Source organism: Podarcis cretensis (genome assembly GCF_951804945.1).
Source record: "Podarcis cretensis genome assembly, chromosome: 2".
In the NCBI taxonomy this organism is placed as follows: Eukaryota; Metazoa; Chordata; class Lepidosauria; order Squamata; family Lacertidae; genus Podarcis; species Podarcis cretensis.
This window is the reverse complement of record NC_137171.1, coordinates 113,004,923-113,023,134: the sequence shown is the minus strand read 5'-3', so window position 1 is coordinate 113,023,134 and position 18,212 is coordinate 113,004,923. Positions and strand designations below refer to the sequence as shown.

The 18,212-nt window shown below is 48.9% G+C and overlaps 1 protein-coding gene across 6 annotated transcripts in view; it reads right to left on the bottom strand.

The window, feature by feature from the left end:
* The window catches only part of VWA7 (von Willebrand factor A domain containing 7), a 46,347-nt gene that overhangs the window by 13,121 nt on the left and 15,014 nt on the right, over positions 1-18,212 (bottom strand). For all 6 annotated transcript variants that reach the window (XM_079959217.1, XM_079959220.1, XM_079959219.1 and 3 more), the window contains 5 exons: positions 17,443-17,612; positions 11,254-11,366; positions 4,056-4,172; positions 3,337-3,516; positions 1,743-1,920 (listed from right to left, as the gene is read on the bottom strand). In XM_079959217.1, coding sequence (XP_079815343.1) covers positions 1,743-1,920; positions 3,337-3,516; positions 4,056-4,172; positions 11,254-11,366; positions 17,443-17,612 — 758 coding nt within the window. The remainder of the gene's footprint in view (positions 1-1,742; positions 1,921-3,336; positions 3,517-4,055; positions 4,173-11,253; positions 11,367-17,442; positions 17,613-18,212) is intronic.

The following is an 18,212-nucleotide window of genomic DNA, read 5'->3' as shown; positions in this document are numbered from 1 at the left end:
TATGTAATATGGGATTTGTATTATTATTATTTTTTCTTTTTGTGTTGTTGTATTGGTGTTTATGTTATATTCTTCCCTTTTTTTGTAATCTTGAAACTCTTAATAAATAATCATTAAAAAAAAAAAAATACATGCTGGCGTTCTGAAGTAGTGTGGGCATTGTGATAAACTTGCACTGCAAGAGAAGGACTGACCCCACCAGAAATACCTGCCTGGGATTCCCCTGTGACTAAGAGCCCACCCACAGGTCCCTGCCATTCAAGCCATGGGTCCAAGAGGTTTGCTTTCGTTTTTGTCTCTCTGCTTTCCCCCGGGGGAAATCCATCGTTTACAGCTGAATCAGAGCAAACATTAATCCACAGAAAAACTTAATGGCTGTTTGTTCCGATTCAGCAGTAAACTAGGGGCTTTTTTCCTGGGGAAAGTGGCAGGGTGAAAGAAAGGAAAGTCTTGAGTCGTGGCTTGAAATCACAGGATAAACTGCAGTGTGGCTTGGCCCAAAAGTAACCTGATTTCTTACCCTCTGCACAGCACCAAAAACAAAGCAAGTAGAACCCAAAGCACAGAGGAAACCAGGGTGGCTAAAAATAATTTTTTAATTTTTTTTTTTAATAAGATATTTATTGAAATTTTCAAAAATAATACATTGTAAAACAAAAAGAAAAAAGGCAACAAAAATACAAAAAATATAAAAATAAAAACAACTAAAAAAAAGAAAAAACACATAAAGTTTCCATTTACTTATTTTCTTTTAACTTGTTTTCCAGACCTCCTCATACCTCCCTTTCTTATATTCCAATTCAGATCGTTTGTTCAACAAATCCTCACCATTAGATTTTTTTTTCTTATTTCAAAACCTTATTTTCCATATCTCTTAAGCATTACAGCTGGAAACTACTTAATTTCTGTCCAACATCATACTAACATTCATTAATTTTACAATATTTCTGCAAATAGTCTTTAAACTTCTTCCAATCTTCCTCCGCCGACTCCTCTCCCTGGTCTCGGATTCCCTTAGTTAAAAAAATTAACTAATAATTTATAAATTGGATTTTTAAAAATTTAAATCAGGGTTTTTTTTAATTTAAATTGGTTTCTTTAAATAAAATGCTTTTGGAGGAAAAATACTTCTAAAGATAGTTTTCTATTTAAGTTACATTATAGTCCAAAGGTTATTCATCAGGAAACAAAGATTTGTTTTAAGTTTTTCATGTGTGCTAAAACTCAGTCTAAGTTTTTGTTTTTTTAATTGTTTAACCACATCAGTTTACCAACATGGATACATATGCTACAATGTTATTGTTTTAGTTAAATAAATTGTTTAAATTGTTATTAAGGAAATGATTGTTTTTTCTCCCTCCAATAAAGTACAGCAGAAAAGCTGTCCAAAAATAAACAGTTAACTTATTAAACCTCACAATAATTTCATACTTATCTGTCTATGCATTTCCAATAGTATAACCAAATCAGTAATTTCTGATATAATTGTAAAAACTACTCTGAAAATTTATTATTCCAGAAATGAAACCTTCATCTGGTTGTAAATATTAAGATTATGCCACAGCAAGAATGAGTCTTTCTGTTAAACAAAAAAAAGAAAAAAGATTTAAATCAAGTCTTACTGACTAGTGATTTAAATTGTGATTTAAATCGATTTGATTTTATTTAAATCAAATTCACCCTGGGGGCAACACACTTGAGAGAGCAGACAGGTTCCAGTGACAAGCCACAGATCGCACTACCTGCAGGGTTCTGCATCTCAAAGGCCCGAACGCCCCCTTGGATGGTCAAGACCACTTTGTCCACCAAGCTGTCAATCCAGAAGGTGTGATCCTCCAGCTGCCCCGCTTCCTTTCTCCTCCTCCGCTGCGACCCCTTGGGGCTGAAAATATTCCCTTTCTGGTGGCGGAAGAGCGTCACCTGGAAAGAGCGAAGCAACGGGGGAAACATGTGAATAAATGTGTGGTTTGAAGCAGAATGTGTTTTTTTCTGAATGCACAGCAACTTGAAGGTAGAGCCTTTCACAATGCTTTTTAAAAAAATAATTATGAAAATGTCGTTTAAGCCATCACATCGTAGGACTGGCATAGGCAAACGCGGCCCTCCAGATGTTTTGGGACTACAACTCCCATCATCCCTAGCCAACAGAACCAGTGGTCAGGGATGATGGGAGTTGTAGTCCCAAAAACATCTGGAGGGCCGAGTTTGCCTATGCCCGTCGTAGGATCAGGTTGGTTATCTCTCTCAAATGACAACAAAATCAGGGGCACAATTCATCTCTCTCAAACGATAACAAAATCAGGGGCACAATTCATCTCTCTCAAACGATAACAAAATCAGGGGCACAATTCAGCAAACAAGCCCCGCCAGCAGAAGCCTGCACAAACACTTTTGCTAGCACAGTGGGGCTTGCTTCCCCTGCTCTTTCCACCCCCCATAGATGGCTGGGAGATGGGTCAGGAAAACCCCAGACAGAGGGGGAGGGGAGGGAGGAGAGGGCAGGCTGTTCCATCAGGCAAGCAGAAAGACTTGCACTGACGATCGGTGTAGCGCTACATAGACTGAGATAGCTCAGTCGGCAGAGCATGAGACTCTGAATCTCGGGGTCTGTGGGTTTGAGCCCCACGTCGAGCAAAATATTATTGTATTGCAGGGGGTTGGACTAGATGACTCTCATGGTCCCTATATGGGGGGGGGGGGAATGAACGAATTCCTATGCCCCACAAATAACCCAGAGATGCATTTTAAATAAAAGGACACATTCTACTCATATAAAAACAGGCTGATTCCTGGACTGTTCGTGGGCCGGATTGAGAAGGTGATTGGGCCGCATCCGGCCCCCGGGCCTTAGGTTGCCTACCCCTGGTTTAATTAAACAATTAAAAATATTTTTTTATAAACTAGAAAAGCGTCCTAATGAATAGGCCAGTGGGTTTTATTTTACAATGTTTAAACGAGTACAGTGGTACCTCGGGTTAAGTACTTTTCGCTCTATAGGACGCGCTTTTCCCCCTCCAAAAATGAAGGGGAAATGTGTGCGCGCGCCTTATGGAGCGAAAAATACGGTAATTCGTTCCAGAGGTCCGTTTTTAACCTGAAACTGTTCTTAACCTGAAGCATCACTTTAGCTAATGGGGCCTCCCGCTGCTGCTGCGCCACCGGAGCCGGATTTCTGTTCTTATCCTGAAGCAAAGTTCTTAGCCTGAAGCACTATTTCTGGGTTAGCAGAGTCTGTAACCTGAAGCGTATGTAACCTGAAGCGTATGTAACCTGAGGTACCACTGTACTTAAAAATAAGCACTCCCCCCTATTCCCCCCTCTCCCCCCCCCCATTACCGAAGATGTGCTGGATTCACCGATGATTTCCGACACCCGCTGGATGTTCTCGTTGTCCGTAAATATGATCTGGCCGCCGGAGCTGTGAGCTAGGCTGATGTAGAGGTTGAATCGGTCTGGGGAAAGTGTTTCCCTTTTCACCCGGGTTCTGGAAGGATCTTCTGTTATTAGGAAGGTCACCTGACGTCAAGTGGAAGGGGGGGGAAGCAGCTTTATATTGGGGGCAGGGTGGACAGATGGTTTCATTGTATTATTACACAGCCCATTTCACCCTGGATTTTTACAGAACTGTAATAGGGACGCGGGTGGCGCTGTGGGTTAAACCACAGAGCTTAGGGCTTGCCGATCAGAAGGTCGGCGGTTCGAATCCCCGCGACGGGTTGAGCTCCCGTTGCTCGGTCCCTGCTCCTCCCAACCTAGCAGTTCAAAAGCACGTCAAAGTGCAAGTAGATAAATAGGTACCGCTCCGGTGGGAAGGTAAACGGCGTTTCCGTGCGCTGCTCTGGTTCGCCAGAAGCGGCTTAGTCATGCTGGACACATGACCTGGAAGCTGTACGCCGGCTCCCTTGGCCAATAAAGCAAGAGCGCCGCAACCCCAGAGTCGGTCAACTGGACCTAATGGTCAGGGTTCTCTTTACCTTTACCTTTAACAAAAATTCAGATCCCTTGTCAGTGTTTTTCAAAACTGAACATCATGAAAAGCAAACATCCCAGCCCACCTTGCATTTCTGTTCCTGGGTGAGGGCTTCCACGCTGTTCTTCAGGTGTGCATCTTTAGCAGATGCATCAGTAAAGACGAAGATCTCGGAGTACGGTGGCGAGTTCTGGAGGGCAAGCTGGAGAAGCGGACAAGGACAGGTGAGATTCCTATCTCATGAACCAAGGACAGTGTTAAGTTGTGGGTTGACATAGCAGACGACACAGCGATTCTCCAAGTAGCTCTTTATTTTGTAAGCTGGAATAGAACTGACTGCAAACAGCTCAGCCGGCCTGCTTTTATAGGCAGCCGGCTGTCAACATTGTAGCAACAAGAGCCCAGAGTTCCCGCCTAAAATAACTGACGTGGACCTGAGTGAAAACTATCTACAGACCTGAGTGAAAACTATATACAGTATCCCCCTGCTGGCCCAGGGTGAAACTTCACTACATAACACCCCTCCCCACCGAGATAAGGCATTAGTTACAATCGTAATGGTTTCCTTATATACAGCACTACGCGTAATGGTTCAATTAGGCACAAAAGCATATCGGTTACATTTCCCATACTTAGACCAACAGTGATACATATCCAACAACATAGTCCTTTAAATAAGTTGGGCGCTTGGAAACTCTGCCAGACCGCCGGGGACTGGTAGCCAAGTCCAGAGGGCCACACAGTTCTTGCTGAGGCTGTGGTGCGACCCTAGGTGGCGTTGGAACCAACTCCCCTGGATCCGCTGCTGTGGGTGGAGCCTCCGCAAGTGGAGTGGTCTGAGTCTGTGGTAAGTCTGGCAGACCCTCTGAAGCGGCTTGGTTCGGCTCCACGCTGGCAGTTTGCGAGGGAGGTGTAGGTGGGGCCTCGCCATCTGTACGTGTCTCTTCTGGAGCCACAAGCGCAGTTGGGGGCACCTCGGTAGTGTCCAAGTCCCCAACCCTGCGCCTAAGCTGGTCTATGTGCCGTCGCCACAAGCGTCCGTCTTCGAATGCCAACTGGTACGAGCGAGGTCCAGTGACTCCCACTACTGTGGCTGGCACCCAAGGAATGTCCCCCACATAGTTCCGGGCAAAGACCTGGTTTCCTGGGACAAATGACCATGGTGCGTTGGCACAGCCTGGGGGTTCAGCCACGGCAAAGTCCGGGTGTAGCCAGTCGAGCGGTGACCTGAGGCGGCGGCCCATAAGCAGTTCAGCAGGACTCCTCCCTGTGGCCGCATGAGGGGTGATGTGTTGCACGAAGAAGTATTCGGCGACCCACTCATGCCAGTCTCCCCGGTCCAGGCGCACCAGTGCCTCTTTTGCCGAGCGCACCATTCTTTCCGCTTGCCCGTTGCTGGATGGATGGAAGGGTACCGTTAGGGCATGGCGGATGCTCAGTCCCAAAAGATACCGCTCAAATGTGCCTGACGTGAACTGCGGTCCGTTGTCAGAGACAAGGACATCAGGACACCCATGCATTGCAAACAGGCCTCGCAGCACCCGGATGACAGCTTCGGTAGTGGTGGAGGGCATCAGGGCGACCTCCAGCCATTTGGAATAGGCGTCCACCACTACCATAAAGGTCCGGCCGTGAAAGGGGCCAGCCAGATCGATGTGCACCCTCGACCAGGGTGTCTTTGGCGTCTCCCAGGTGTGTCCCTTAGCTGTCGGTGGTGCAGGCCTCGACTCTTGGCACGCTTGACAGGCGGACACCCAGGCAGTGATGGCATCGTCCATATTAGGCCACCAGACGTAACACCGAGCCAACGCCTTCATTTGACAATTCCCGGGTGGCCAACGTGCAGAGCCTCCAGGACGCGCTGACGGAGTCCCTGGGGAAGCACGACGCGGTCTCCCCACAGCAGACAGCCGTGATGAGCTGAGAGTTCATGTTGTCTGGTTGCGAAGGGCTGGAACTCCGATGCAAAAGGCCCTTTTGGCCACCCCATCCACACCCAGTTGAGCACCCGGCTGATGGTGCGATCCTGGGCAGACGCGGAGGCCACAGTGGCAGCCGATACAGGCGCTGCCGGAAGATCCTCAATCAGAAGGAGCGATGAAGCTGGAGCCGGGTCTTCCACAAATGCTGGAAGAGGGCAACGGCTGAGGGCGTCGGCATGGCCCATCGATTTCCTGGGGCGATGGATGAGCCGGTAGTGGTAGGCAGCCAGGAAAACAGTCCATCGCAGCATGCGTGGCGAGAGGACCGGTGGAGTTGGACGATCACCGGCGAGGAGGCCCAGGAGTGGCTTGTGGTCAGTGATGAGGTCAAAAGTCCTGCCATAGAGGTATTCATGGAACCTCTTCACTCCAGCCACAAGTGCCAGTGCCTCCTTGTCGAGCTGGCTGTAATTCCGTTCCGTCGGAGATAGCGTCCTGGAAAAGTAGGCGAGCGGTGCTTCTCTTCCGTCTGGAAAACGGTGACTAAGGACAGCACCGATGCCAAAAGGTGAGGCGTCGCAGGCAAGGACCAGCGGCCTGGATTCACTGTACTGTACCAGCACACTGTCTGATGAAAGGAGAGCCTTGACCGCGTTGAAGGCCGCCGTCTCCCGATGACCCCAGGCCCAAGGCATCTTAGTGCTAAGGAGTCGGTGAAGAGGCTCAGCCACTGTGGCTTTGTGGGGCAGGAACATGTTATAAAAGTTCAGCAGCCCCAGGAACGCCTGCAACTCCGTCTTGTTCTTTGGGGTGGGGGCCTGCTGGATAGCGTGGATCTTGGATGTGGTCGGGTGAAGGCCGGAGGCATCGATAAGATAGCCCAGGAACTCTACCTGTGGAACGGCGATCTGGCACTTCTCCCTCTTTACCTTGAGCCCGGCCTCTTGGAACCTGGTCAGCACGGCACGGAGGCGCTCGAACAGCTGCTGGTGTGAGTCTGCAGACACCAAGACGTCATCAAAATATGGTACCACGCCCGGAAGCCCTTGCAGGAGACGCTCCATAAGGCTTTGGAAGATGCCAGGAGCCACACTCACCCCGAACTGCAACCGGCGGCAACGGAATGCCCCCCGGTGGGTGACGATCGTCTGGGCTTCAGCAGTGGCATCATCGACTGGCAGTTGTTGATAGGCTTGGGCAAGGTCCAGCTTAGCAAAGACCTTACCCTCACCCAGGGAATGCAGCAGGTGTTGGACAACAGGAACCGGATAAGCGTGCTGCTGAAGTGCCTTGTTGATCGTGCACTTGTAGTCAGCGCAGATTCTCACCGACCCATCTGGCTTGACAGGTGTGACGATGGGGGTTTCCCACTTGGCGTGGTCAACCGGCTCCAAAACTCCTTGGGCGATCAGTTTGTCCAGTTGTTCGTCCACCTTAGCCTTGAGAGCAAAGGGAACCCGGCGTGGCTTTAGCTTGATGGGGGCGACTTGTGGATCAAGGCTAAAGGAGATGGGCGTACCTGTATATTGCCCCAAGGTGACGTCAAAAACCTCGGCAAAGTCTTTGACCAGACCCTCAGTCTCTGCGTTAGAGATGCAGTTGATGCCGGTGACTTCCAGGCCGAGGGCATCAAACCAGTCTAGCCCTAGGAGGCTTGGCCGCTGACCTTCGACCACCACCAACCAGAGCAGGCCCGAAAAATCCTTGAAGGCGATCCGGAACCGGCCAACGCCTACCACGGGAATGTCGTTTCCCTGGTAGTCTCTCAGGTGTACGCGGTGAGAGTCGAGTTGCCTTTTGGACACTCTAGGTACCAGTCTTTTGATGGTGCTCCATGACACGATGGACAGGGCAGACCCGGTGTCGATCTCCATGTCACATGGAGCTCCTTCAATGAGCACCATGACGTTCAGCTTGCGTCGCGTAGGCGAGTCGGTTTGGCCAATCGTGGTTCCAGACAGGCAGCGGCAGTTGGTGAGAGCGAAACAACTTTCCTTGGCAGACTGGAGTGAAGACTTGGACTTGCGAGTCGATGAAGGGGGGGTGTCAGACGGAGCCGATCGGCAGCAATGTGGCCCCTTCTGGAACACTTCCTACAGATGGCGTCTCTGAATTGACACTTGGCACGGGAATGGTTGCCTCCGCAGCCGGCACATTCCGGTTGGCCCTGGGACTTCTGTTGGAACTTCCTGCGCTCCCGCTTTGTCTGGTGCACGTCATCGTCTTCACTGGAGGATGCCTCATCACTGCTGGCCTCTTCATGATGCACCGGAACTGGCTCCCTAGCAAGACGCGGGCTGCTGGACTTGCGGATCTCCTGGGCGGAGCGTTCAGCAGCTTCTGAGGCCACAGCCTCCTCAATGGCTTTCTGTAGCGTGAGGTCTGGCTTGGCGAGGAGACGCCGTTGCAGATGGATGTCCCGGACCCCGCAGACGATTCGATCCATCAGGGCATCGTCTAAGTCTCGGAACTCACAGTGCATTGCAGCCTTTCGCAGGGCGGTGGTGTAGTTGTTGATTGACTCCCCCTCTGCCTGGTTCCGGTGGTAGAACGCATGGCGGGCAGCAATCTTGGACGGCTTTGGTGCGTAGTGGTTGTGGAGCTTCTCTTGGATCGTGTCCCATGGTGTTGCCTGGACTGCTTCAGGCGCAATCAATGCTCGGGCCGTCTCAAACACCTCAGGCCCACAGAGGCTGAGGAATAGACCCCGCTTCCGATCCATTGATACTGCTGTCAGCTCGTTGGCTTGGAGGTAGCAGTCGAACCGAGCGAGGTAGGAGTCCCATGATTCAGAGGCTGGCGCAAACGGCGGTAGAGGCACAAGTGAAGCCATGATTCCAATGCCGGTGTGAAGGGCGATGGATGGAACACAGTGCTCTTAGCCAGAACAGTCAGCTCTGAATTGGTTCTGTCCAGTGATTTCGCTCAGTGATTTCGCTCTGTGATTCAGCTCAGTGATTCAGCTCAGTGATTCAGCTCAGTTCAGAGGCTGGCCGCATCTGGCTGTGCTCTGATGTCCATCGATCCCACCTTCGTCGCCAGTGTTAAGTTGTGGGTCGACATAGCAGACGACACAGCGATTCTCCAAGTAGCTCTTTATTTTGTAAGCTGGAATAGAACTGCCTGCAAACAGCTCAGCCGGCCTGCTTTTATAGGCAGCAGGCTGTCAACATTGTAGCAACAAGAGCCCAGAGTTCCCGCCAAAAATAACTGACGTGGACCTGAGTGAAAACTATCTACAGACCTGAGTGAAAACTATATACAGTATCCCCCTGCTGGCCCAGGGTGAAACTTCACTACATAACAGACAGCATTCACCTCCTTGGTGATAAATAACAGCCAAAAAAAAAAACCCCTGGAAGAGCTTACGGCTGGTTGCTTTGGCTCCAACAGGCTCTCCATTTTGTAGGTTCAAGACTGTCAAAAGTATGGGAGTTCCCCTCTCCCTTCTGGTAGCTCGCCGCTAAGAATTAACGAGCATTTGGTAGATGGATAGTCCTTTTATTACAGCATTATGTTGCAAGCACAAACAGGCAACCCTCCGCAAGGATATCAGTTGCCTACTCAGACTCCTCCCCACTTCCGCAGCAAGAAGCGTGCCAATGGGAAGTTCCTGTCAACATGCAGAGGGCTGGGAGGCCAGCTGGCAAGCCCCAGCTGTGCCATCTCCACCCATCAGCCCATGCTCCAATGTAAATCAGTGACCCGGATTTCAAAAGCCAGAGCACGCTATTAGCAGAGTGTACTGCGCACACAGAATAGGCGTGAGACTTGTGAAGCCATACTATAACTACAGATTTATTAATCATAAATCAGGGCAAAGAAACATGTCGCCTCTCTCTCATGTCCTTTCAGGGAGAACGGGAAAAACAAAAGCTATACACAAACGGAAGTTCCCAGCATACTGTGCTGGAATGTAAACAGACATGTGACATGCAACAATTCCACATGTCTGTTCCTTAAGGTGGAACGGAATTTTCAACAGTCCCCCCCCCCCCGGTGTCTCCTTTGTTCTCTGACACCCTCGGACCTCCGCGTTCGGGGGGAGGGAGGGGTTCCCCCCCACACATTCTCGACTGATGTATCGCCCAGCTGCTCCCTCCCTTCTGGTTGCTTAGCTACTATCTCACAGCAGGGGAGCTCCTCTCTCAACTGTGCAGCTTCTGTGGTCTGCCTGTCTCTCTGCTTCTGGAAACGCTGGACTCGGGGGGGGGCAGGAATATTCCCCCTCCTCTTCTGTTAGGAGCTGATCTCCCTGCGATTGCATCTTCCAATCCACACCAGCCCCTGCCAAAGACAAGCACTTGCACATTACAAATTAATTATGTGCAAGTGCCCCTTTTAATCCTCTTCTTTTGGAAAATGCCCTAAACTTCTATCTCCTTGCAGTTATGACAGTCACGTGAAGCAGATCAGCCAGAGAAGGTTGACTTCACCAGATTAAAACTAAAAAAAAAAGGCCATGTCTGTTCACGGGCGATGAAAGTCCTGGCTGGGGACATCGGGACCGGGGGCAAGATGGCGGGGTGGGAGCAGGAACAGGAGTCCAGAAGCTAGGAGTCAGAAAGCCAAGAGTCTGAGGGTAAGAGAGCCGGGAGTCAAGAAGCAAAGGGTCTGAGGGGCAGGAAGCAAGGAGTCACGAAGTCAGGGGTCCGAGGATCAGGAAGCAAGGAGTCAAGGAGTCAAACGCAGCAAAGCAGGGAACATGTTGCTGTGGCAAAGAGCCGAAGGGAAAATGCTGACCTTATATCTCTTTCCGGCTCTTGCCACCAGGTGCTGGGAGTTACCAATCGGCCTCACCTGTGTGGCCGCGCCTTGCCTCTTCAGAACAAACTTAGGAAGGCCCCAGTCCTGCAAAGTCCTACTGGTCACAGGGCCTGGCTCCTGCACGCACCCCTGACAATGTCCTTCTCTTTATATGACACCCTAAATCCTCCTCATTCTCTCTCACGGTGTGGCTTGGCTCTGGTCCTAAGAATCACTTCTCTGACCATTCGCCACTGCCAGGCATATTAGCTCTGGACATGCAGTAAGGCTTAGATATAAGGACATCAGAAGAGTGTGATGGATCAGGCCAATGGCCCGTCGAGTCCAGCATCCTGTTCTCATAGCGGCCAACTAGATGCCCGTAGGAAATCTGTCCGCAGGATTCGAGCCCAAGAGCGTTCTTGCCCCTCGCTGTTTCCAGAAACAAGCAGAGACGTACAATTCTCCTTAGCGTATCAAGGTGGTACAATTCCTTTGAGGCTGCAAGTTCCCGAAGAGGATTGCAGAATAAACATTTATCTCGGCAGCATTTATTTTACAGTGCCGAGATCTAGAAAATGACACAGGCCTTAAAGATATCTCATGGATACTAACCTGAAGCGCAGAAAGGCACATTTCTGGCTCGTCTCCGCCTTTCAGAGGGCTAATGGTGTTGAGGATTTTCCAGAATTCATCTGGGTCGCTGGTCTTATGAACAGGGCCAAACTCTGGAGGGATGAGAGAGAGAGAAGAGAAAGCATGAATGAATTCATGCAGACACATGTCAAATGAATAAATGAACTGTCTCAATGGAACAGCATGGCATCAGAGGCACTATGATTCAAGTTATTTCTTTTTTGACCTGCAACGGCAGATTCGTAAGTGTAAATCTATACGTCAACCTGTGGTCTCCAAGGGATGGACATGTATGTATGAGCCAGCATGAGCTAACAACTGTAAGAATTAAACAGCTATAAATGATATGATATGATATGATATGATATGATATGATATGATATGATATGATATGATATGATATGATATGATATGATAGGTAAAGCTACCCCTGACCGTTAGGTCCAGTCGTGACCAACTCTGGGGTTGTGGCGTTCATCTCGCTTTACTTGCTGAGGGAGCCGGCGTACAGCTTCCGGGTCATATGGCCAGCATGACTAAGCCGCTTCTGGCGAACCAGAGCAGCGCACGGAAACGCCGTTTACCTTCCCGCCGGAGCGGTATCTATTTATCTACTTGCACTTGACGTGCTTTCGAACTGCTAGGTTGACAGGAGCAGGGACCGAACGACAGGAGCTCACCCTGTCACGGGGATTCGAACGGCCGACCGTCTGATCAGCAAGTTCTAGGCTCTGTGATTTAGACCACAGCGCCACACGCGTCCCAATTATTATATTATATTATATTATATTATATTATATTATATTATATTATATTATATTATATTATATTATATGTGTGTGTGTGTGTGTGGGGGGGGAGGCATCTGGATTTCCATGTCAAGACTTGGAAAGTGTGGTCACTTGTCACTTGTCTGAGTTCCCATCAACCCTAAAATGTATAATGAAGCTCCCAGAGACAATTGAGAAAAAGTCTTGAACTCCACACTTGAACTAGGCACAACCCACACCCATGACCATTCAGCATTGTCCAAGGTAGAGACTAGAGAGCCAAGTGTAGACTATGGAACTACAGTCTTACCCATTCCTTCTCCTCCATACCCCATATTACCTTGTTGGAAACGTTTCCGCTTCGTGTTGAATCACATACAAGGCACAAACTGGCCTGAGGAGAAACTACAGAATGTGTTTGCCTGGATTCTGGCCCTTTTAAGAATGGAAGGAAGGTGGAGGAAGGAGGCAGAGCTTACAGAGGAACCTCCTGGTTCCCAACTATATAAAGCCGTCTTCCCTTATCTGGTGCTTTCCACATGTTTTGAATTGTAACTCTCATCAACCTTGGCCACCATGGCCAAAGGTCAGGGATGATAGTAGTTGTACAGTGGTATCTCGGGTTGCATACGCTTTAGGTTACATACGCTTCAGGTTACATACACTTCAGGTTACAGACTCAGCTAACCCAAAAATAGTACCTCGGGTTAAGAACTTTGCTTCAGGATGAGAACAGAAATCGTGCAGCAGCAGGAGGCCCCATTAGCTAAAGTGGTGGTTCAGGTTAAGAACAGTTTCAGGTTAAGAACGGACCTTCGGAACGAATTAAGTACGTAACCAGAGGTACCACTAAGTCCAAAACATCTGGAGGGCACCAGGATGAAGAGGGTGTGGGGTTTAATGCTGCCAAAACAACAGTTCATGTTTTGCCAGATAGGCACATGAAGGCACTTGGATTCACAGAGCTTTCCTATAAACTTGCTAGAGAGAACTCTGTTAGATCACTTCCCTTTGTACCCTGACAGGAAGAGAGCATGGCTATTTATGCTCCTTCCTACCTGGGTACACTCTTTCCACTCTATTGCACCAAACCTGCAACATGACGACATCTGTTAGTAAGCTCAGACTCCATTTTTAAGCTGGAGCTAGTATGCCTTTGTAACTTAATTACCCTTTTAAGTCTGCCTGCATCAAGCTGCTGTACCTGTCGTTCTTTAAGACATATTCTGAGTGAGCAGATACTATTTTTGCCTCTTATAAGACTGTTCATGTGTGATTGTTATTTGGGGGGGGGGGGGAATACAGGAAAATCCAGTCTGCCTTAAAGCGTTCTGGATTACCAACACTAAAAGGATAAACTAGCTTCCCTTTAAGCTGTAAAGGGATGGCACACTGCTGAACTCACTAATGTGAGGAAGGAAGGGTAATATCTAATAAATACGATATATCCTCTCCTAGCGTCTAATCAAATGCCAACAGAAGGCAAATATAAGGCCTCCATTATAATGGCACTGCAATAGTTTCCTTATCTGGCTCTTGGCTTCACGGTCACCAAATAAACTGGCTATTCTGTTCTTAGCTGTGCTTTTCCTCATGACAACTTCTTTTGACAGTTTAAGCCTTGTATTCCTGAGGACTTAATCCCTCCTGGCCTGACATTTACCTGGGCCTATAAACAGATCTTGGATGGTATTTTCTGTGCAGCGTTCCCACCTGCCAACTCACATTTAAGCTCCACGGAACAGAATATTCCTCAATCTGAACCTGCGAAGAATCTCTGGCCCTTCCAGATGTTGCTGAACTACGGCTCCCATAATCCCTTGCCAATGGCTGTGCTTGCTGGGGCTGATGGGAGCTGTAGTTCAGCATCGTCTGGAAGAGTCAGAGGTTTCTCCCAGCTGAAACTCATACAAGTCAGGAAGCTACGTAGAAAGATCGTGTTCCCCAAAACTGCCTTGAAGATCTTTGAGAGACGCCCTTCTTTCTAGCTGCCAACATCTGAAGGGGGGTTGACAGGAGACAAAGAGGGGGCTTTCTGGTCACCTCATCCCAGGCTCTAGAGGTCCTTTGTCGAGAGAAGCCAGTCTTGCCCAGTTTCCAAGAACCTCCCTCCCTCCAGCACCAAAAGCATTTTTATGCAAGCAGACCTTTCTCCAATAAACTGACAAGGTATGGCTCAGCTGACTGTTTTATTGACATTTCATGTGCCTTATTCTTATGTTAAGACTTTGTACTTTACTTTGCATTATGCTGCTTTTAATTGCCTTTAAGCGTCATTTGCTGAAAAGGCAGGTACGCAGTCTGCTGGGTGCTTTCCAAATCCATCTTTGTCACTAGAGACCTAGTCAGCACCTCAGTGGCTAGGAATGCCTTCTGCCAGCTTCAGCTGGTAAGGCAGGTGCGGCCATTTCTGGACCGGGATAGCTGGACCACTGCTGTCCACAAGCTGGTATGCTCCAGGCTTGATTACTGCAATGCAATCAAAGTGGGGCTGCCCTTGAGGTTGGTCTGTAAGCTGCGGGTGGCTGATGCAAAACACACAAGTTCACTGGGGCAGGATGTGGCCAACTCGTTACTCCGCTGTGGGAAGAATTGAACTGGCTGCCAATCAGCTACCAGGCCAAGTTCAAGGTGTTGGTTCTGGGATATAAAGGCCCTGTACCAGGATGCATGAATGATAGCCTCACCCCTTATACCAGTGGTTCTCAACCTGTGGGTCCCCAGATGCTGTTGGACTACAACTCCCATCATCCCTGAGCTCTGGCCTTGCTAGCTGGGGGTGATGGGAGTTGTAGTCCAACAACATCTGGGGACCCACAGGTTGAGAAAGGCTGCCTTATACAGTGGTACCTCGAGTTACAAACGGCTCAGGTTACAAACGCTTCAGGTTACAAACAGTGGAGGAGCTTCATGCTCCGGCACCGGGGGTGGAGAGCAGATGGGGGCGGGGCTGTCACACATCCCAGGGGTGTGGCACACTGCCCAAAGGGGTGGGGCGTGTGTCCTGGGGGCGGGGCGTCCAGTGCAGGCAGGGGGGCAGCCGCGATGCAACCCCACCAGAATCGCATTGCCGGGGGTGGTGCGCTCCCCCCGCCCCTCTCTTCCTCCACCAGTGTTTACAAAATCTGCTAACCTGGAAGAGTTACCTCGAGTTGAGAATTTTGCCTCAGGATGAGAACGGAAATCGTGTGCCGGCAGCGCAGCGGCAGCAAGAGGCCCCATTAGCGAAAGCACGCCTCTAGTTAAGAACAGTTTCAGGTAAAGAACGGACCTCTGGAATGAATTAAGTTCATAACTAGAGGTGGTACCTCGGGTTAAGTATTTAATTCGTTCCAGAGGTCTGTCCTTAACCTGAAACTGTTCTTAACCTGAAGCATCACTTTAGCTAATGGGGCTTTCCGCCGCCGCCATGCCGCCGGAGCATGATTTCTGTTTAAGCAAAGTTCTTAACCCGAGGTAATATTTCTGGGTTAGCGGAGTCTGTAACCTGAAGCGTATGTAACCTGAAGCATATGTAACCCGAGGTACCACTGTATAGCCAAACAACCACTAAGTCCTGCAGGAGTGGGTCTCTTGCAGACACCATCTTATCAGGAGCTCTGTTCCGTACAATTTTGGAAGGAGGTCTTTAGTGTTTGAAACGCCTTCTCCTCAAGTATTAGGCAGGTACCATAAACCCTTCAAAGCTATTGTTTTTTTTAAGATGTTCCTATTGCCTTATCCCTTCTCATCGGCCCCTCTGGGCTCCTTTGAGATGAAGAGTAAGCTATAAATTTAATAAATCAATCAATACTGAGTCAGATCACTTGGTCCAATGAGGTCAGTTCCGTCTACATTGAGCAGTGGCTCTGCAGGGTTTCAGAGGAGAGGTTTCTACCAGCCCTACCTACAGGTCCTGGGGACTGACTCTTGGGACAGCGAACACTTCTTTCCCTGAGGGGATACCTCAGTTGGTAGAGCATGAGAACTCTTAACCTCAGGGCCGTGGGTTCGAGTCTCACGTCAGGCAAAAGGTTCCCACACTGCAGGGGGTTGGACTAGATGACCCCTGTGGTCCCTTTTCAACTCTGTGGTTCCGATTCTTTGACCTTCTTCGTGCAAAGCAGATGCTGCTTCACCACTGAGCGAGATACGGCCTTTCCTCACATTTAATGAATACAGTGGTACCTCAGGTTACAGACGCTTCAGGTTACAGACTCCGCTAACCCAGAAATAGTACCTCAGGTTAAGAACTTTGCTTCAGGATGAGAACAGAAATCGCGCAGCAACAGCAGGAGGCCCCATTAGCTAAAGTGGTACCTCAGGTTAAGAACAGTTTCAGGTTAAGAACAGACCTCCAGAACAAATTAAGTTCTTAACCCGAGGTACCACTGTATGTAATATTTATTTTTTAAAGACACTTCCCTCCCTACTGAAAATGGGCCCTCATCAATATTACTTGCTAAAAATTGGAAAACACAAGAACTACCAACAGTGGAAGATTGGCAGATGAAGGTGATGGACTTTTCGGAGCTAGCTGACCTGACTGGAAGAATCCATGACCAGAAAGAAGAGGAGTTTCAAGAGGACTGGAGGAAATTCAAGGACTATTTGAATAAATAAAGGTAAAGGTACCCCTGCCCGTAGGGGCCAGTCTTGACAGACTCTGGGGTTGTGCGCCCATCTCACTTAAGAAGCCAGGGGCCAGCGCTGTCCGGAGACACTTCCGGGTCACGTGGCCAGCGTGACATCGCTGCTCTGGCCAGAGCCAGAGCCGCACACGGAAACGCCGTTTACCTTCCCGCTGGTAAGCGGTCCCTATTTATCTACTTGCACCCGGAGATGCTTTCGAACTGCTAGGTTGGCAGGCGCTGGGACCGAGCAGCGGGAGCGCACCCCGCCGCAGGGATTCGAACCGCCGACCTTTCGATCGGCAAGTCCTAGGCGCTGAGGCTTTAACCCACAGCGCCACCTGCGTCCCATTTGAATAAATATTGTAATATATAAAAAAAATAGAAATTACTTGAAAGAAACAAATAGGCCTAGGATTAAATTAAGTTATAATTAAATAAATGGGATTTAGAATGTTAAGAAAAGGGAATAAGATGGACTATAATTGGAAACTGTTTTAGTTTAATAATGATATTGGAAAGCTGTTACTTTTAATTACAAGGAAACTCAGAAGGGAGGGATTTGAGGAAGTCAACCAAGATGTTTAAAAGGTTGGATTTGTGAAGAATTAAGTTAGTTGTTATTGTTTATCTGTTTATTGTTCCCCCCCTTTTTTTCTCTTTCTTCTTTTTTCTCCCCCCCCCCCCCCCCGTTTTTGTGTATCATCTTGCTTTGTGGTTTGTGTTATCACGGTGGAAAATCTAATAAAAATTTATTTTAGAAAATGGGCCCTCATCAACCATCTCACCAGGGTCGTTGAAAGGGACTAAGAGATAGAAATCTGGCTCCTGGGGGGTGCCTCGGCGTGCCGTGATGATCTCCCAGGCTTGGCGCTTGGCTGCGCTGATCTCCTCGCCCATGCTTCCAGTGGTGTCCACAACAAAGCTCAAGCCCGTAGCTGGACTGATATCCAGTAGCCTGGGAACAAAACGGCAAGAGCTGTGGCTTAGTCGTTGTCCCTAGAATTGTCAATGTGGCACCCGTGGGCTCAGTTGCATCAGTGATAACTCTGTTTCCCCCCTCTCCCTGGAGCCACTAAGGTGCTGGATGAAGGCTCCAGTCTCTTTGCGGGGCCACGGGTTCGAATCCCGCTGCTCTTAATCTCAAGGTTGTGGGTTCAAGCTCTGCCTTGGGCAAAAAAAGTTGTGAGCCAGGGATTCAATAGTGCCAAAAAGAAAAAGAGTCCCGAGAAGAAAAAGGTGTCAGGAGAAACATCAGTTTGATCAGACATCTTTGGCTGCACAGTTCTGCATTTCTACTCCTTGGCACCAAAGACAGAGAACCCTACTACCTCAAATGCAAATGCATGACGTACAGCCGTCAATGTTAATTATTCACTTGGAGTTGACGAAGGGTTGGGAGCATTTTAATGGACTGAGGAGAAAGAGAGGGGGTGGGAATGTGGTAATATTCGGCTTACTTTCAGTTGCTGTATTCCCTCAAATTGTTTTAAAGATCATAAATATTATATTTATCCCTCGCCCTTTCTCCCAAAGGATCCCGGTTTTATTGATTGGT